The sequence below is a fragment of the Urocampus carinirostris genome, chromosome 1 (genome assembly GCF_059441175.1).
Source record: "Urocampus carinirostris isolate Australia breed hairy pipefish chromosome 1, RoL_Ucar_1.0, whole genome shotgun sequence".
Taxonomy (NCBI): domain Eukaryota; kingdom Metazoa; phylum Chordata; class Actinopteri; order Syngnathiformes; family Syngnathidae; genus Urocampus; species Urocampus carinirostris.
The window spans coordinates 41,793,950-41,814,975 of record NC_142349.1 but is presented as its reverse complement, the minus strand read 5'-3'; the positions used below and the strand labels follow the sequence as shown (position 1 = coordinate 41,814,975).

Genomic DNA, 21,026 nt, shown 5'->3' with positions numbered 1-21,026 from the left:
GTTTTTCCTTTTATAATATGGCTATCTTAAAGCAGTGTTAGGGGGTCAGCTTCAATGTGATTTTGAACAGTAATTTGTACCAGTGGGTGTTAATAATCTGAGGGTAAAGGTTAGAACATACACAAATTAGTGCTACATTTTGCAGTCACTCAAAGAGTGACTGTAGTTTTCAACCCGCAGAAGATGTCATCAGGTGGTGTCCAACTGTCAATGGGAGTTTCGACCCTGGACCACAACACGCTTGAGTTGGGGGGCCGGCAGTGATGTCCAGTCACTGCCCATCTTCTCCTGGTCCACAGCTAAACTTCTACCTCCTATTCCAGAGCTGGCTTCCCCCACCAGGGACATGTTAGAGGGGACACTGTGGTCGAGGGGTGCAACAGATGCGGAGAGGTCTCCTGTACTGTGGGGTGCTTCCTAACTGGAGTCCTCCTTTGTCTCACTGAGTGTTCTCACCATGTGCTGCATATGTTTTCCCCTTTCCCCACAGATGATCCTGGATTGATGTATCATGAGGCCCCTTCCGTTTTTGCAGATATTCCTGAAATGGCACTTCGTTTCAAACACAACCCCAGTTAGTGTGGTTTAGGTAAGCCGTCTCATCGTCTGTGTTCGTGCCATAGCCATTACCGTTGAATGTGTCCTCCTGAGTCTCTCAGCCCTACACACACAATGCCAGTCTTTGCTGGAGGTCATGTGTCTTTCCAGTGTCACCAATCGTCCTTGGTTGCCATCCAGCCTTTCCTGGAAGTCACTGGTGACCCAGACTTGTCCAAGTTATAACATACACAAATTAGTACTACCGTTACTATTTAAATTAAGTAACTAGTTACTGTAACTTGTAACTCATTTCTGTTTTTCAGTAGCACGCCCAACACTTGTCTTTGACCCCTTGATTTAATCTCATGAGCCAGCTTATCAAATTGTATTTTCACTGAATTCAACTCTTCAAGAAACGTGACCATATTTCTTGCAGAAAAATCTTTGCGAGCCACTAAACGATGACATCAAGACTTTCCATTTGTCATCAGTATCGGCAGAGGGTGCTTTTGGTGTGGGTGTGTGAGGACTCGTCATGTACAGGTTCCAAACATGCAAGCTGGGTCATAGTTTGAGTTTTTATGTAAAAAAAAAAAACAAGATTAGTCAAGGTGAATCATCAGCATCATGAGACCCAAATACTTTCTGCTGTTTCTATGACATCACCAAAGTGTATTGAGGGAGAAAAAGTGTGACAATTTTTGGCATTTAAGTTTGTCAGGAGCTAAGGGTGTTTTTGTTCCTTCCTTTTCTTTTGTACGTGTAATGCCGAAGAGAGAAGAAGAGGGAAGGACAAGTCCAGTCTGGTCTGCAGGTACGAAGTAGATCTGGCCACACCTTGAACATCACATTCCTCTACATATACTCCATCTTGTCCCAGGATTTCTGCACAATATCTCACGAACGCCAAGAAACAAGAAGACCAAGAAAGAAAAGAAATATTTATATTTCATATTCACAACCAAGGTAAGTTTCTTTCACCATGTACTGATAGCAAAACTTATTTAAGTGGTGTTTTGTTTTAGCAATCCGGGCCAATTTTAATGCCGAGATGGTCATAACTTGCAGGGGGTTTTCTTTAAAAAAAAAAGAGAAAGAAAAAAAGAGGGAAAAAAAATACATAATGTATGCAGTACTATTTTCTTTCTGAAGATGAATAACATTCCTCACTCTAGTAAAAAAAAATTGAACTATTTTAAACAGTAAACTGTAACAAAATGTTGTGACTATTGAATGAAAATAAAAATAAAAACAAATACATAAGATTGTTTTTTTAGTATTTTATTAAATTTGTAAAGTGGGGGAAATGAAAACGTGTAAAATGTGAAGAAACAATCGAAATGATTGATCATTTTAAGAGATTTAAGATTTTTAAAATCATATGACAATAATAAATACACATTATTGTGGCCAGGATTATGAACGCAAAAATCTTGGGACTTTAGGCAAGTCTTGATTCTTGGAATGAGTTGAGGCTTGCTCAACAGAAACCAAGAGAGAAGAACACATGCAGGGAGGGAAAAATAACTCCACTTATATGCATCAAAAAAAAAAAAGAATGATGCATCTTCGATCATCACATTCTAACAATGTGTCCAAGATAAGAAAAAAAAAAGGATATATACTGTACCAGGAATATTATGGTATAATGGGTGTTTTTGGACATGACTAGAGTACAAGGGAGCGGTTGACTGCTCCATTTAGAGAAGAAACCACTCTTGGGCTTGTTAAGACATGCGCCAATTCAAAGCATAGCCCAAAGCTACACCAGACTGTGTGTATGCGTTCTTTTCTTTTTCTAAAAGTTTGTGTGTTTTTGTTGCATCAACTTTGACATTCACTCTTATCTGGGAGAATCTTTTTCAAATGAAAAATACTAATGCATGCTCATACTGTCATTTGTGAAGTTTACAAAGTTTTTACCGATAGTAACTTGCAGAGTCTAATGTATTTGTTGAGCTCTTAAAAATATGCACGGTGCTTCATGTCTGGATGTCAGATCTTGATATAAATGTACACATTGTACAGCATCATTTGACTAGAGACCTCTCATGTTTTGTTTTAAAACAGCACTTTGTTTCGTAGCAGCATTTTAACTGTAGTGTTAGGTTTTGAGGGTGAACCCATATGAGGGTAAGCAGAACATGAGGTACAAAGTGACAAACAAACAAGGGTTGACAAAACAACTATATGTCCAAACAAAACCAAAGCTGTTATGACCCAAACCAGAAACAAAGACTAAACAAAAAGGAACAAAGTAACAACCAACAAGTGGGCCCTAACCTACTAACAACGTGACCTAAAAAGAAACAAAACCAAATCAGAGGTGCCAATAACAGTGGAAATGAAAATGATCCAAACAAGTGAGCTGTCTACTAGTTTTAGGGGGCAAAAAAACAAACACCAGAGTAAATTCTAGGTGAAAAAAAGTCATTTTTAGCTTTCAATTGGTAGGTTTGGTTTGAGAAGTGTGACAGAAGACAATATTGTAAAGTTATAGTGTCAGATAACAGTTCCCTACATGGAATTTACATAAGATGTCACCCCAAAAAATAACTAACATTAATATGCTTTATGGGTCACCACTATTTTTCACCTTTTTTTTCAGAATGGGTTCAGTGGGTGTTCAGATCGTATGTGTGGCCCTCGGGGTCCTGGGCCTGATCGGGGCCATTGTATGTTGCGCCGTCCCCCGCTGGAAGGTTTCCTCCTTCACCGGCTCCAACATTGTCACCGCCCAGGTAAGCCAAACATGTTTGTATTCAGTGATTTTAAGTCAGACGGGATTTTGTATTTGATGCTAGTTTGAGCTCTTTTGATGCTGTTTGCTTTAGTATTTCAATTACCATGGGTATTAAGTTACAATTCTCAAGTGACTCTCAACACTGCAAATCTTCCAGTTTAAAAAACTTTACTCAATAATCTCCCATCCAAGTAAAAATGTTTTTGCTCATTTAGAAATTGCAGACATTCCTAAATGTAAGAAAAATCGTTGTTTTACAGAATATCACAATTATTTGATTGTGTCCTTCTGTAATTTTCCTTTGGGGAATTAGCCTTCTGGATTTTTTACAGAGCAAACGTTAGCGGATAGAAACTAACACTAGTAACAAAATAAATCATTCTCAAATAGCCCCCTCTGGGCTCTTCATAGAACAAAAGTCAGATGAATAAGTAATACTTCGAATATCCACATAACACTCTCTGAGTTCTTCATAGAAGAAAAAGTTTTGCCTAATAGGTTCAAGTTCAGCTTAGTTGTCAAAGAACTGGACCACCAGTATAGATGACTTGGGAAAAGACGGTAAATGTTTTCTCATCATGAAACGATTTTTAGTCAAAGTACCAGAGACAAATGTTAATTTTGTGTTTTACATGATATAGTACAATTAAGCTGAGGCTTTTTCCTGTCAGCCCTTTTTCCCTCCGTTTTTGTCAATCATTTATCAAAGCTGTTGATTTTAAACGCATTATAACCTTGTACATGATTATCAGTGGAAAGAAATGCACAAAAGATTTTACGTTCCTCTTTGGTACCGACACAAGAGTGTGATAATGAGATGAAACCCAATGTCTTTTCACATGGTAGTCCAGTTGCATGGTTTCAGCACTTTCAACAAAGCAAAAAGGATTGGAATCATACACAGAGACCTTGTTTATTTGTATAGCCCTTAATCACAAATAGTCTCAAAAGGGCTGCACAGATCACAGATTATTGCAAACTACATACTATTATTATACCGTCCCCTGATCTAAAACCTACATGAGGGCATGGAAAAACTCAAAAACCTTAACATGAGGAAAATAAAGAAACCTTGATAAGGGACCACACATGAGGTAATCCCCTTTGGAATGTTTGGAATTTCAAAAACAATTTGGAACATTGTTTGCTCAAATACTGGCAAGCATACTGAACATGGATTTTACTTTTAGAGCCACCAAGAGGGCCTGTGGAAGTCGTGCGCCGTGCAGAGCACGGGCCAGCAACAGTGCAAGAACTACGATTCGTTGCTGGTTCTGGCCTCAGACCTGCAAGCGGCCCGGGCCATGACCATCATCAGCTGCATGCTGGCTGGCATCAGCCTGCTGATCCTCTTCTGCGGGGCAGACTTTACTACCTGCGTGGAGAACGAAGACGCCAAGCCCAAAATCAGCCTGGTGGCCGGGGTGGGCTTGATCCTGGCCGGCATAATCCTCATCATACCCGTCAGCTGGTCAGCCCACACCGTGGTCCGGGACTTCAACAACCCGTTATTGGCGGGCTCACAGAAGCGCGAATTAGGAGCGTGCATCTTTGTAGGCTGGGGGGCCGGGGTCCTGCTCCTGTTGGGTGGGGGCCTCCTGTGCTGCTTCAGTAGGCCCAAGTCTGGGGGATCTGGAGGCACAGCCAAGTACTACAGCAATAACGCCTCCGCACCCAGCAAGAACTACGTGTGAGTTCGAATACCGTGAAGCTTTTTGATAGCTGCGTGAGCTTCGTCTCTTTTTCCCCACTGTAAATAGTAAATCTTCAAACGGCTGCCATATTATTGCAATCAGATTAAGGTTTTTGGGGGGACTTCATCTTGTCTTAGTGGTTTTTGCTTCTTTGAATTTTGGGTAATTAACAACTGTTAGCAAAACAGTTTTTCTTTGTAGTAGTTGATATATCTTGAACGGATTAGTTTGGTCTTTTGTGTTAGTCAAATTTGCTAATCTTGCGATTATGTTCCCTTATGATTTCTTTCCAATGTTCTATCGGAACGAACAACTTGATTGGTGCAATTGTTTCTTATGCACACATTTCAACCATCAATTACCCCAACAGCCTGCAAGAAGAATGCCCTGCAATGCCGGGCCATTTGCTTGTCCTCATAAGAAGAGAGTGTAATGTAAAATTATTATCTGCCTGTTGTGTACTCCTCTTGGTAACTGAAATAGTATCAAACCTGCAATGCATCATCACATTATTTACACCTAGGTTTTTATCTTGCTTAGAAATTTGGTGTGCCAGCCGCAAGGATGTTAGCATCGCACCCTGTTTTCTGATGAGTTAACATACCAACTGCTAACATGTTAACATTTGAGAGGGTCAAAACTGTCTACTTAAACATCTAATGGGTAATCAAGGAAAATCCAAAATACACTTTGCACGGGCAAAATACTAAATCGTGTTGTTATCTTACTAACTGTTATCATTTTAAAATTAGTTCCATTCTTCCTGAATAGTACTGTTGCAAGGATAGACATTTAATACAATCTACCAGAAGTGCTTTATTATCATTATTTTTAAGTTAGCTAGTAATAATTTTGTTAGAAAACATACAAAGCTAAGTAATGAAATGTAAAATCTGCCTCAATGCTTTAAGGACAGTGTTCCTATGATGTTATTTGTTAGCAAGTTAGTACTGTGCTTCGCTACAAGGTGAGAATCTTGTATACAAGCGATGAAAGGCTTTTAAAAAACCAAAAATGCTTGAAAAATATTGATTTATTTTCAAACAATTCCATATATTAAAAAACGGTCTGACAAGTTGAAGCCTCGAGTGGTTATCTGTTTATCCTTCTGTTGGGAAAAGTTATCTGTTTTCTTTTGTCATTTGAGGTTTTATTTCTGTACGTTTTGTTTTGAAGACAAATCCTGGAGGCTTAATGTTTGCTCTCTAGCAAACTCACACGATTGCGCAGTTCATCCACTGACGCTTTGAGAGCCTTCAACTCTTGCCTCAAAGCAGACGGATCCTAAAAATAAAAACAAAAGTTTGTAAATATGATAGAATTTGGGAAAATGATGGATGATGGCAAATTTAGTCATCAAAACCTACACATCATGTGGTAAGTAATTATTAACCAGTGGTGGGCCATTAGGGCCTACAAGGCCTTCTCTGCTGGCCAAAGAAATATCTGAATCATGTGATGCTAATTATATTTTGTCCAAAAGTAATTCCAAATTGTCAGCTTTCTCTCATTTGCTGTCTTTGACAGCGCTACTTTTAGATGTGTTATTTCATATTTGAGCATTGAACCAAAAACTTTTCAGTCATTATTTGTTGCTAGGCTCGGAAATCTACCCTGGTGCCTCAACAAATATTCCTGAATGCAGTGTACAGCAACATCAGTGTTCAAGAAAGCTTTGAGTTTAGCCAATCAGATTCTGTCTGGCTATTTGAGTGCCTGCTAGCGGGCCTTGGGAAACGTCACTGATTTCACAAACTATAAATGGCTAGGGGTGGTAATTCACCAAAGTGATCTGCGAACAGCTGTAACATTGAAGAGACCGAGCTGCACATCAAGATATATTGTTGTGTTGATTTCATACTAAAAGGTCAGACAACTTAGAAGCAAGCAAGCAACCTTTCTCAGGCGGGAAACATTTTTTCGTCTCTTTCAGCCTAGAGGTAAGATCTTAATCCCGAGCCGAAATTCTGACCGGTTTGAGCTCAAAATATCAATCATTAGGTTTGGGTCCGGCCGAGCTTCTTTCTCGCTGACTTCTTTCTCCACCCATCATTGTTCTTCTTTGTCTCTGTTTATTCATTCAGTTTATTTAGATTTTGTTACTTTCTCCCCATACGCAGTCTGTGTTGCAGGCCTCCTGAGTTGACTGCACTTAGCTGCAATGCTGTTCGGCACCTTCCTGCAGTAGCATACCAAGAGAAACAGGCGCACCAAGCCCTCACAAATAAGCTAGGAAATTTCACTTCCAAGAGCTGGCTGATAGAGCCACTTGGTTCACGAACGATACCTCACTTATTCAAACTGGAACTGAAGGCCTAGGTGTAAAATTCACGGCCCACCACTGTTAATAACTATATTAATATAAAAACATTGATTGGAATTTTAAAATACATATTTTAAGTATAAAACACAAGCTATTTGGTGTTAAACAGTAAAAAAACGGGAAAACTTGTCACCCCTGAGCCGCTGTCAACATGAGTGGCGCCAGCCGAGGTGGTCTTGAGGAGGCTCTTGTGAACTTTGAACTGTTTGGCCTTGGTGGTGGTCACGAAGCCGTCTTTTAGCGAGACGAACACTGGCGGCGCATTTTTGCCCTCAAACCAGTCGTCAGCTCCCACAGACGGTTCCGGGCCGATAGTGTCGGGATACAAGTCTTCCTGGAACAGGTCCGACTGTGCGGGAGGAAAAAACCCAGTCAGTACTGTATTGACACATCATGTCATTGATATAAAGACCGTCCCACTGATAAAATTATGATACATTGGTACCTTGGGCTAAGCTTTTTCTTGCTGACTTATTTTTTTATTATCTACCCATCATTGTTCTTCTTCAAGCTTTATTTGTTTGTGCATTGTGCTCGTAGTTGAAATTGCTCGTGTAACCAACAAATTTTCTCTCCCAAAAGTATGCACGAAAACCCTAAATAGACACAACATACATCTTTCTGATCACTAAAGACACATTCATGTAATTTTCAAACATGAAAAAATACCGTAAAATCCCGATTATAGAGCTCACGTGATTATAAGCCGCACACACCACATTTTGCGGGCATTATTGGTTTTGTCCTTACACAAGCCGCACCTGTATATTAGCCTCATGCGCCAACATTTAAACATGTAACACAGACGCAAGCTTATCCCAGACCTGACTTTAGGTGCAAATATAGTACACAATCCATCCACCACAATCGGCAACATGAACCGAAAATGATACCGGTAGTTAGAATTTAATGCAAACCTTTAAAGTCCAGGTCCCGTTGAAAGTAATCCAACGAAAAAAATGTATATTTCCAAAGATAAGGGTGGGAAAAATATATATCCACTATTGTCCGCTGCAACAACAAAGAGATTTAACTCAGCTTTACCCCACTTCTCATCAGCCCGCGTTTGCTCCGCCCCTTCTTTTTGATTCGCTCATAGAAAACATATCACAATAAGTCTCTAAAATAAATACATTACAAAAATATACAGTTGCAAATACATATTATACATGGTTACACATGGAGAGAGTTTTCAAAGCTTTAATAATAATAGTATAACTTTCATCCCAAACCGTGCCTGTGAAAGGTACCACCACGTTACTCCTAACACTCTCGCAACGCACAAAGCGTAGCTGTCAAAAATAAGCCGTACCGCAGTTGCGAAATTCACGGTAAACCGTCCTCGTCTTCCTCCTCATAACTGTCGCCATCAAGGGCGTCTACCTCATTATTGGAACGAACCTCTGTCCTCTGTCATACGGACAATTCGAACATAAACTAAGAGGATGCAGTCTACCTCGACGCACAATTCCACCGGTCTAAATTTTACCTTTTGTACTCGAGTGCCGCTGGTGGCCGTTAGAAAAATTACATAAATTGGCCGCTTCACTGAATAAGCCGCAGGGCTGAACATTTTGGAAAAACGTAGCGGCTTATAGTCCGGAATTCACGGTACACTAATGAGATGAATAAGATGTTATTAACGTAGTAAAATGAGTTTTTAATGGGCATTGTAACGAATGTGTGCGCGTGCTGCGCCGGGAGGGGGGATGCAAGGAGTCACGGAGATCTCATACCCATCAACTTATATGTTTTCCCCGTATTTTAAATATTTTTGATCATTTTAAAGTCTTTACTCCGTGTAACAAACGTTATTCAGGATGATTTAAAAAAAAAAAAAGACTGATCTGTATTACCCATTTTGGCTCACCTCATCTCATCTCATTAGCTGCACCGCTTATCCTCAGTAGGGTCGTGGGGGTGCTGAAGCAACCAGTGGGCAGGGGACACCATGAACTGGTTGCCAGCCAATCGCAGGGCACACAGGGACAGACAACTCGCTCGCTCATTCACACCTAGGGACAATTCGGACCGGCCAATCCACCTGAAATGCATGTCTTTGGAATGTGGGAGGAAACCGGAGTGCCCGGAGGAAACCCACGCAAGCACAGGGAGAACATACAAACTCCGCACAGTAAGTCCGGTAACTGGATTTGAACCCACACAGGAGGTTCCCAAGACCTTAGAACTGTGCCGCACACGCGCTAACCACTGCGCCGCCGTGCTGCCCCATTTTGGCTCTGATACAGATAATCATTGTGATTATTGACAGATGACGACATCCTCGTTTATTGCTAATATTGTTACAGTATTCGACATGATCTGTCTTGCTGTGAGTGAATAGGTGTCTTGTTGTGTTTGTAAGGATTATTATCGCCATAAGAAGGATTGGCAATCATTAATAATGGGAGCAATTTGTGGAGCTTGACACAAATTCGGTATCGAGCAGTCTCTAGTTTTTTGTTTAAAAAACCTATATACCGAAATTCTTGTTTTTAGAGATGCTTGATACAAATCTTATACATATATACAACCTTTCTTGGCACCGTCATGGCAATGGGCTCACACTTCTTTTCATGGAGTTTGTAGAACCTGCCAGCCAGAAACACAGAGTCCATTAGCACTGTGAGAGACTTATCTGTATTGTGATGCTAACTCGCTATCATGGCGCTACCTGGCAATTTCACACTTGTTAACCTCCAGACCTCTCTTGGGCATGTAGCCCATGCCCTTCTGGCTCTCCTTGCTGCTGTACATAGACAGATAATGCACATAGGGCGCCTCCTCTGTCACTTCAAAGTACCGGATGCTGCTGTCGCCCTGATGAAGAAGCATCACTGTGAATTTCTTTTAAGCTTGAGTTGCAACCAACCAGTAAATTTAATGAGAAAGAAAAATAATTGATGTTGTCCTGCGCAAACAAGAAGCATTTAAAGTAGCGGTAGTACTATGAGGTAATCTTGGTGCTAAAGAACAGTGTTGATGTTGGTCTTGCAGTTTCATTTGGACAAAATGTTACATTGCTGACCTTTTGGGTGAGAAAGGACTATGTTTGATTAGTTAGAGTTTTTTTTGACAAAAACATCTCTTTCCCTCCTACTTGTGCCAACGTGTTGCCAAGGAAAAGTGATCTACACAACAGTAGTGATATAGCCAAACTATTTAAGTGAGATGCAGAAATTTGTTGCAAACTTAGTAACAATGTGGATGCATGTTGAGGAGTTTCATTAAGACCAGGGTCCCCAATCGTTTGAAGCCGAGAGCTACTTTTTGTTACTGATTGTTGCGAAGTGAGTTCCTCAAATAACATCCTATGCTATTACTCTGTGGTTAGTATTTTATTACCAGATTGTAACTACTGTATTAGGAGTTTGAATAGTCAACCACAAAAACATCCCGACAGTTAAAAATCAAATTTCCTAGAAAATCGCAATGGCACATCACTGGTGGGCTATTTTCAGGACCTGTCTGCAGGCTACTCAAGTGCTCTTCAGGGGCTACCTGGTGCCCATAGGCACCAGTTTGAAGACCCTGATTTAGACAATAGGAGCAATTTACTACCATCAACCTTTCGGTTCTACAGGGCAAGGAGTTTTCTCCTGGGGAACGCAAAGTACAATGAGGAATTTGATAAAATTGGCAAATGACCATTATTTATGATGATTATGATTATGATTATGATAGTGACCTTGCCGCACAGGTAGACTACACCGGTGTCAGGATCGTAGAATGGTAGGAGAACACCGCTGCTGGTGTCCAGCTCCTGCAGGGTCAGTGGTGAGCTAAAGTCCTCCTAAGACAAGCACATTATACGTAGATTAAAAGCAGTTAATTACCTTCATGGCCAGTATCAGGTTCTTTAATGGCATACGATTGTAACTCTCTTTAAAAGGCAAGTTAAAAATAAATAAGACATCATAGTGAGTGTCGATAGCCAGTCTTTTGTCATTGTTGGCTGCCGTCAGAGCACGCACGCCATCCTAGATGACGGGCAGAACCTGTATTTAGCATATGAATCATTAGGAAGACATTGCTTAGAATGGGAAAACCAAGTCTCTTCTCATTTTCGTTTCATATGAATTGGAAAACAGAATTGTCAATTGTTTGAATTACCATTGAAATTTGAAGTTTATTATTGTGTGACTTTACATTATGACACCACAACAGTTTGACTCTACAATCCTATCGTTGCGGGGGAAAAAAATACATTTTTTGTGACTAATAATAGGGTTTACCAACCGAAAGTAGAGTAGGTAAATGGTCGTTAAACTGAAATAGAAATAAAACAAGGTCATTAAACAAAGATTAACCAAATTTAGAACATCAAATTCAACACCTTAAACAAAGTGTTCTTTCACTATAATTTAAATGGAGTCAATTGTCTTGTCCATTGTTTACTGAATTGCCTTGCATAGGTGCTACAGAAGGCCAAGGGGAAAATATTGAGAAGGAAAAATAGATCCTGATTTTGGATACCCTCAACTGCAGAAAAGGTAGACTCACCAAGTTCCACAGCGCCAACTGCCTCTCGCTCATCCGACTGAAGCCAGTGGTGAGGATCCTACTGTCCGACACCCACACGGCTCGGACCGGCCTGGAGCCTTCATGAGGTTTCTCCTTCTCCTGCAAGCAAGGAACAGCTAGTCACTGGTGGGCAATTCAGGAACGGCGAGGGTGAGCGTACGTACAGCCAAGACGGTGCCCTTGCGAGGGTCCATCACCCGCATCATTTTGTCCTTACAGGAAGTCAAGATCTTGGAGCCATCGCGATTCCAGCAGGCGCTGTATATCATATCCGAGTGAATGTCGTCGATCCGGATTACTGCCTCGCCTCGTGCAACGTTCCACAAGATCACCACGTTGTCACACCCTGACCAAGGAGATGGAGGCTTTGATGTTAGAAATTGGAAGGGCAGTTTAGCCGACACCAACCACAAGGTACTGTTTTTCTTTCTTTTATGGGGTTGCAGATGCTCAGCAGATTCAGTATCTCGTGAGGGATTTTAAAAACCACCCCTAGGAAAAAAATTACTCTACTCCTTTAAGGAAGTTATATGTTTTACTAAATACTGTAGTATTTGACCACTAGGTGTAGTTGTAGTTTATAGTGCAACCTGAAACGAGTGCTACAAAACACAAGGAAGAATACAAACTACACTCAAAGAGACTTCTCCAGGATGCAAGCATGATGTCATTTTATAAAACAGGGCAGTCAACGTCATTTTAGCCCGGTGGCCACATGGTTCTCACAAGGGCTGGACTACTAAGTTGATGGCATAAAAGGTCTGCCTTACCTGGAGGGGTTTTCGGAGGCTTACTATTAAATTCAGATTCAGGAATGTAAGATTTTTTTAATATAACGATTATTAACGATTTTTTTCCTCCATATTTTTGCTTCGCTATTATTTAATCTCTTGGGATTTTTATAAACTGTGCATCTGTAAAAAACATAAAACAAAAATTTAATTTATTTCCACTACAGTTTATTTAAAGGAGCTGTACATAGTTTGGGATCCTGTTACTGTCAGGCACCATCTCCTGGCTTGTGTCATCATTCAGCCTCAGTCAGCTCGTATATAATGCACGTGCAAGTATGTGCATTTCTTAGATTGTTCGAATAAACTAGTTTTTTTTTTATCTTTAAGTTGGCATTTGGACTCTTCTGGAAGCAGGTTTTATCTTACTTTTGCCATATACATGCAACATTAACAAATAGATATTTCAAAAACCTAGGGTGACGAGGATGACGTCACTCTTCAGCAATTCCACCCCCCCCCCATTACTCTTACCTAATGTGTTCCACTCCGAACAACTCTGCTAAAAGTAAGATAAAAGCAGATGGGCGCAGCAAAACATAAAGCTGCAGGGTTCTTTGAACTAAGTTGGCCACTGTTTACACACACTTAAGGGGCCGGTCACACAGCCGTTTGCGGCTGAATCGCGGCTAAAATTTTGCGGGTTTTTTTGCCCGTGGTTGCCCGCGATGGAAAATGCGCAAAATTGGCCAACCCGCTGTTCATCGGTGGTATGCCCGCAAAACAGACGCCGGCGACTGTTCCGCTTCCTCATCGCGTCATTTCCGCGTCATTTTCTCATGTGGACCACGGGTATAAAAGCTCCCGAGCCGGTGTTGTGCCCAAATCCGACTCCTACGCGACCGTTCGATTACGTTCACAACAAAAACAAAGACGGAATGGTTTAAGTTGTATTACATTCCCAACAAATGCAAGACGAAGTGGTTTTGGTTATATGCTCGCCATTACATTCCCTAAAAGTGATATAAAAGTGAGATAAAACGAGGTAAAAGTGGTTGTAGTAGCGAGGGGATGCAAATCTCGGCAGGGATGTATTTCTCGGCATAACACCGGGCTGTAGAAATCATAACCGCTCAAGACACAGTCCCGTGAAGATCAAGATTTCAAGCTATGGCACCGAAGTAGCCAATATGTTATTATTGTAATAGTTTTTCATTTTTATTTTATTATTTTGTTATGAAATGAAAAGAAATGTCAGGAAATAAAAATGGATTAAGACGAGGTCACTACGGTGACGGGGATCCATGTTCACCCCTTGACGTCTCGAGCACAACTGACGTGTGCTCGGCAAATCGCGCTGTATATACGCGGAGAAAGGCGTTTGACCGTCACACGCGTAACACGCTAATTTCACGTAATAACACCGCGATACAGGCGCAGAACATGCTATTACCATGCTCCACCCACGATTACCCGCTGAAATTTCCCGTCCTACCCATGTGTAACCACGCCCTGGCCGCGGCCAGAGCACGTCGTTCCGCGTCATTACCTCGTCTGCCGCCCGCGGTTAACACGTGCTCAAAGTTTTGAGCAGCTCAAAACTTTTTCGCACGGCCAACCGCGTGTGAATTTCCGACCGCGAGTAAAGCACTGCTGTATCTCGTCTATATGGCTCAGAGCGTCCGTCAGCGCCCAACAGCGTCTGCTTCATGGCCAGAAATTTCTGGCCGTGATTCAGCCTCGATACGCCCGTGAAAGGCTGTGTACCCGTGCTCTAAAGTATTAAACAGCGCAAAATTTTTTCGCGCTGCCAACCGCGCGTGAACTGCCGACCGCGTGTTAAGCACTGCTGTATCTCGTCTGATTGGCGATCTCAAAGCGTCCAATAGCGTCCGCCTCACAGGCAGAAATTTATGGCCGTGATTCAGCCACAAACGGCTGTGTGACCAGCCCACCTCAAACGACGCACCCCATCTTAAAGTAGATTTATCTTAGACAGTTCACATTGCATTTATTTTTTGTCCTTTAGCTTATTGTTTAAATTAGAAGACATAACATCTAAACAAAACTTTTGTACATTTATTTCTTTTTGTGTTTTTGAATGATTGCATTTAAAACGTCATCATCAATTGTTGCCATATGCGTTTTATTTTAATCAATTTATTTTCAATGTTTACTTGTTTCACTATTTAGAGTCACTTTCATTTAATTTATGTGATTGTCTTCCGGCAAGAAAAGGCTGTCTTGCCTTAAATTTTGAAAATGGATGAATGGATGGACAAACAAGCGGACAGGCGGATGGATTGAAATGTCCTGATGAATTTTGTTGGATTATTTTAGTTAATAAAGTTGATAATAAAGGGCATTTGAAGCTTCAAAGCGCTTGGTACAATGTTCAAAGTACCACTTCAGTATGTCCATGGTTGTGTTTAGCGCTGACCTGCACTCATAAGTACGTTGTGGGCTGTTGGGTGCCAGCTAAGAATGCCCACACGCTTAGAGTGACCTTCCAGTTTCACTACTGGCTGGGTAAGCGGTGAGATCAGCCCAGAGTCTGGAATCTCCCAAATCTGCTCAGGAAGACCAAATGAGGAAAAAACATCAAATTTTAATAGTATCAAAGTTGAATATAGACCACCACCAACACCATCCCTGAACCCACCATAACGCTGCAGTCCTCCGAGCCGCTGGCGATGATGTTGTCGTTATGGGGGCAAAACTCAATGTCCAGCACGGGACCTGTGTGGCCGCACACTGTCGGGTAGGACATGTCGATGCGACCAGTCTGCACACATGCAGCATGGTAGGACCACCACATCACTTGTGGGTGAGTTGTATTGTCACATGATATTATTTCTTTTTTGATATCCAGGAACTTTATCTGAGCAACATGAAACTAGATAACATCGTATTTTATAGTTTGTATTTTTTCGTAAATGTTTTCTTTTCAATCATCATGCAACAAATACACATCACAGAATGAGCAAATTACCTTAAAAAAGGAATGACAGGTTGAAGCCAAAGGCTTATAAGAGACCCGTCCCCCAAAAAACTGGATGCCTTTTCAATCAACCATTTAAACTAATTATCATAGCTTACATCATTAAAACAATTTGTTAATTTGTTGAAAATAAATACCACGTTATTGAATCACAATATAAACAGTATTTTATAGTTTCTGAGAAGTTATTCTTTTCACATTCTTCTCCTCCTCATTCTCTAACAAATATATAATGTGTGAAACCTCTGACAAACACGGATTTTCTTGTGAAAATTTTTAAGCTTGAAGTGGAATTGGACGTGCACCAAGAGTGAGCCAAAAGAGCCCAACCAGATAAGGTGAGCGCCAGGTGAGCCTTTTCCATCGCTTCCATCAGCCGTATCAAGGGTGTTCTTCAATGTCGTCTGTTTGTTGAGGAAAAAGATGGCATCTCAGCGTTGCTCATATTGGCATTGCTTACACTAATGTTGCTCCGATGAGCATACTGTATTTACAGGTCAAGGTCAAGCTAGACACAACCCGGACACACTGGAGAGACGATGTCCCTACGCTGGCCTGGGAACGGTTCAGGATCCCGTCCGATGAGCTGGATCAAGTGGCTGGGGATAGGGAAGTCTGGGGTTTCCTACTGAGGTTGCTGCCCCAGATCTGACCCCGGATAAGCATAGGAAAATGGATGGATGGATGGATGGATGGTCAAGCTGGACATAAGTATTGTGTATTCTTGGGAGGCCAGTTCACGCTCAGTACAAAGCCTGCCAGAGCCCCTGCACCTAAACCCGGTGTCACACTCCAACCCCACCCCAAAAACAACAACCTTTTTTAACCATGTCCTTAATTTTGTTAAAATACTTCCATACAGCTTTTGTTCGTGTCTATGAAGAATCTGTCTTGTTAACGTCCTTAAAATAGTTAGGCACAAGTGAGGTTCATTTTTAATTGGATTTTAAGTGTTAAGAGTATTCCTTTCACTTATTTGTTAGTTATACATTCACATTTTGAATTCCTTTTTTTCTTCTTTCTTTTGTTGTCCTCTTAATCTGTTGTTATGCTGTTAATAACTTCAGAAGAAAGGGGAATAATACAAAAATGTGTTCTTGTAAAAAAGTAAAAAATACAAAAAAAAATAAAAATAAAATAAAATATATATATATATATATATATATATATATATATATATACATATTTGGCAGCACGGCGGCGCAGTGGTTAGCGCTTGTGCGGCACAGTTCATGTCATGGGAACCTGTCGTGGGTTCAAATCCAGCTCCAGACTTCCTGTGCGGAGTTTGTATGTTCTCCCCGTGCTTGCGTGGGTTTCCTCCGGGCACTCCGGTTTCCTCCCACGTTCCAAAAACATGCATTTCAGGTGAATTGGCCGGTCCAAATTGTCCCTAGGTGTGAATGAGCGAATGAGTTGTCTGTCCCTGTGTGCCCTGCAATTGGCTGGCAACCAGTTCAGGGTGTCCCCTGCCCACTGCCCGGAGATGGCGGGGATGGGCTCCAGCCCCCCCGCGACCCTAATGAGGATAAGCGGTACGGCTGATGAGATGAGATGAGATATATACATATTTGCAAGTTTGTCCAGGTCTTCAATCCTCCTGACTCAGTGTGTTTTGATTTGATCTGGGAAGCTTCCTTTTGTTTTGACAAAAACTTTACAATTTTCTGTCCAGGTGCTATCTATCATTCAATTTTTTCCCCCCCATTTGATTTCAGTGTTCATTTTGGTGAAATAGTCATTGGTGTAGACTTTTTGGCCCTTTAGTTTAGGACCTTGCTTCAAAATAGCACACTTATCAAATGGATTGGAAATCCGGAAAAAAACAAAAAAACAGACTGTAGTAATTTTCCTTACGATGGTAGCTGATAGCAGAGGTCAACAATGTCTTCATTTACTGTTATGTTGCAATTTCTAAATTGAGAAATCCCCTGTTAAGTCACTGTCTCCATGTTTTGGTTTAGGTTGGTTTGTCTTGCACGTGGCTGAACTTTTAGTCCTGTAATGATTAAATCATTGAGGCAAGCACATTATTCAAAATCATGTGCCTTTTGCTGAAGTTTAATCTTCTCTTCCATTTCTTTGTGTAGTTGTTGATTTTCTTCGATGCACTTTTTATATGGCTCTATTACCTCTTTGATTTTCTCAATTTCGTTCTCTATTTTCACCGTGTTGTTTTTAAGTCCAATGAAGTCTTTCTTGATTTCTGTCATTTTATTCGGCACATCCTCCAGCTCCTTTTTTTGTTAACATCGCTTTGTTAACATTTTCTCAATTTTCGCAGCATTTTTCTCTATTTTGTAGTCCATACTTTTAAATCCTTCTTTTCTCACTGATTCTGTGTCGTCTGCTTTTCTAGTTTTGGACATTTCGTATTTGTTGAATGTAGGTTCGTAAGAAAGAACAAAGAAAAAAAGGAAAAGAAAAACAAAAACTTCCAAAAGCTATAGAAAGGGAGTAAAGGGCAGAAAAAAAGTGTACATTTTTGTGACACTCTGGAAGAAAACATATCAATGACCACAAAAAGGGTCAGTCTTTATCCCCCAAAACGTTTTTAGTATGACAAAACTAATGATTAGGCCATGAAAATAATGAAGTTTTATTTTTCAAGATGAAATTTGATAAGTACCAGTAAGTCTTTATGTGTAGATCCACTGTAGGGCCCCTAACTCAGTGATCCGCAACCACCGGGCTTTGGGTCGTTTAGTACCAGGAAACACAGACAAAAGGAAAAAGAAGACAGAAGAAAATAAAAGAAACTGCATTATTTTTTGCTTTTACTTTATTTTCGTGTATACAGGCAAAAAATCTCTAAAGCTTGGATTATATACAAGCTATTATGGTAGCGTATTTGAGCATTAATTCATCAGTATGCTGACCACAATCAAACCTGGATCGCGGCAATGGGAGTGCCAGTTCCTAACCAAAAGACCACTGGGATTAAGGATGACATAGGAATAGGCATTGGATTTTATCTTATCATAACACTATATTTAATCACGGTCCAACGTAGTATAACATTGTTATGGAGCATGATGAGAAAGATCTCAGCCAAAACAACATTATATACACATGGTATTGTGAGTATAAATAGTGTAATGATGAGATACGATCGAAAGCCTTTTTTCCATGACATCTAATTTGCTAGTAGCCTAGTGATTAAGCAGAAAATTTAGTCTTATTATAAATATTATTTATATTATTAGTGTTATCATTATTTTTACTACTGTATTTTGGCGCTAAACGGATCTGTGGTAAAGAAAAAGCTCTGCCCTACCTAAAAATGAATGTGGCTTCTTTAGATCTATTTCACGCTAAAAGGGTGATACTAACTCTCGTCAAGCATTGAAATGGCAGCCCTAGGAGTCAGTCTCATGTAGTTGGAAGAGAAAAACCAGAAAAGTCTCAATAACCTGCCACTAAGGAGACAGGAAGATGTTGCTTTTCCAATCTGTTGGTTACTAGAGTCATTTAGTTACTAAAAATGGTCAGTTTTACCGTCAACAAATAAATAATATTGCCCTGTTGAATTTACATTGGTGTGATTATCAACTCTGCCTCTTGACAGCGATAGAGATTTATACAAAGCGTTACTTTCATAAGGTACGTTAAAACAAAAATTTTGTCTTAAAAAGAAGAGAAAAAAGAAGTGAGGTGGGGGGGATACTTCCGTCCCAGACTGAAACATGTCAACCTCCAAATATGGTGAAAACATCTTAAGAGAGAAAAAGTCGCAATCTAAGTTCCTCATTTCCTTTAAAGTGTGAACTGGTTAGTACTTCTAAATACTCCCCAAATTATTTGGTGTACAACTATTTGTGTCATTACAAGGTCATATTGACCCAGTCACAGTTAGATTAGGGTTGAGTTTTATCTGTTTATTTTTACATAAAATTACATCTTTATATAATGGTCCATGCAAACAATGCATTCACAAACTTGAAAGTTGAACAAACTATATTATAGAATATAAGGTTTAACAGTTTGTGGATCCCTTGACTGCCTGGGTCATCAGGGCACCACTGAAAAAGCAACTCTGGACAGCTTTTTTCCACTGCTGATGGTTCCTGCCCTGTGTTTGGGTTGTGGTAAAGTTGACACCAGTCCATTCCTTGATGTTGTACCCTGGACAATAGTCTTGGCCAGTCCTGATGGTCCTGTGACAAGACCATACCACTGCAGTTTTTGTCTGCACACAGTTGACAGCACTTCTTCATAGGATGCAATGTGCCCTCTGATTGCATTGTTTTTTGTCACATGGGCTATGTAGCTGAGGCCTAGATGTTTCCTGTCGCATCGTGTCTTCATGGCCTGGATTTGTGTGGTCGGCCTTGTTGTGAGAGTCTCACAAGCGTAGAGGAAGATGGAAGTAACCAGTGCTTGAATTAGTCTGATATTTGATTTTCCTACTATGTTCTTTGTCCCTCCAGATGAGTCTGGCAAGTGCGGCTGTGGTTTGAGCTATCCTGGCCATGATTTCTGGTCCTGACCCCTCATCTGATATTACAGCTTTAAGATACTTAAATTTGGTGACAGGTTCAAACTCTCGATGGCTGATGGTGAATTTGGTGGTGATACTTTTTGGGAGTTGGTCTTTTTTTCTGTGTTGATTTACATACAATTTGACCAAGCAATACACCAGAGCTCTGAGTTCCGGTTCTAATTCAAATTGAGTCTACTTTTTCTTAAAATTTAGGTGAAAGCTACTAATGATGCCTGGATAATACCAGCCTTTTTCATTTAGTTTTCATCTAATAGGTTTTCTTTTATAAATAAATAAATGTATATTTTTTTCCTGTTAAAATATAAGGTTACCGACAATGCAGTAAAAAATATTGCTTGATTCATTTGACCATGTTGAAATATATTCATTAGGTTTTCAGTAGGTTCAGTTAAGTGTATCGTACTAGGCTATACTGAATGCGTCATTTTGAAAATTCTCAACATTCAATCAGTGCATCCGTCGGCAAAGACACAATTTTCAAAATTTACCCCGCTTTCTGTTTAACACCCCTGCGCAAACACAATATCCCTGAATCTACAGTGGCACTTATGGGACCTTAGTTGGCTTGTACCTTGCTGAGGGGCAGCACCATGAATGCCCCCCCACCGCTGGCATCCACAATCATGGCAACAAATTTGGGGTTGACAGAGCAGAAGTTGCTGTCCCAGGTCATTTGGGAGATGCGGATGTCGTCGTAGCAAAGGTCGGTCTTGGCCGCTTGGCCGAAGACGTGGCGGAACTTACTGCTCCGCACCACCTGCGGGGACATGGTGCCAACCTTGCAGGAAACAACAACAAAAAACAACATTTTGACGATGACTTTTTTGCCAATCAGCAGTGATGGAGTTATTTATGCGCAATGTCAAAGAGGAAGTGAGGCAAGCTTTCACAACTATTTCCGCTTCTTTTTGCCGCCTCTTAGTAGGTGCTAAAGAAATACGGAATGCAGACATAGTGGTAAATTAC

The 21,026-nt window shown here is 40.7% G+C and overlaps 2 protein-coding genes across 2 annotated transcripts in view; one reads left to right on the top strand and one right to left on the bottom strand.

Annotated features, from left to right (window-relative positions):
- The first annotated feature begins 1,335 nt into the window (after positions 1 to 1,335).
- On the top strand, positions 1,336 to 6,058 carry cldni (claudin i). The gene is made up of 4 exons (XM_088339650.1): positions 1,336 to 1,354; positions 1,421 to 1,506; positions 3,149 to 3,281; positions 4,474 to 6,058. The coding sequence occupies exons 3-4, from the start codon at positions 3,150 to 3,152 to the stop codon at positions 4,975 to 4,977; spliced, it is 636 nt and encodes a 211-aa protein (XP_088195776.1). The 5' UTR covers positions 1,336 to 1,354; positions 1,421 to 1,506; position 3,149; the 3' UTR covers positions 4,978 to 6,058.
- coro1a (coronin, actin binding protein, 1A) overlaps positions 5,992 to 21,026 on the bottom strand; it is a 15,772-nt gene continuing 737 nt past the window's right edge. Inside the window, exons 2-11 of the mRNA XM_088339637.1 lie at positions 20,632 to 20,838; positions 15,218 to 15,340; positions 14,996 to 15,125; positions 11,989 to 12,170; positions 11,804 to 11,923; positions 10,989 to 11,093; positions 9,975 to 10,120; positions 9,835 to 9,892; positions 7,434 to 7,649; positions 5,992 to 6,261 (exon numbers count right to left, since the gene is read on the bottom strand). Of these exons, the coding sequence (XP_088195763.1) occupies positions 6,169 to 6,261; positions 7,434 to 7,649; positions 9,835 to 9,892; positions 9,975 to 10,120; positions 10,989 to 11,093; positions 11,804 to 11,923; positions 11,989 to 12,170; positions 14,996 to 15,125; positions 15,218 to 15,340; positions 20,632 to 20,829 (1,371 nt within the window). The 5' untranslated portion in view covers positions 20,830 to 20,838 and the 3' untranslated portion in view covers positions 5,992 to 6,168. The remainder of the gene's footprint in view (positions 6,262 to 7,433; positions 7,650 to 9,834; positions 9,893 to 9,974; positions 10,121 to 10,988; positions 11,094 to 11,803; positions 11,924 to 11,988; positions 12,171 to 14,995; positions 15,126 to 15,217; positions 15,341 to 20,631; positions 20,839 to 21,026) is intronic.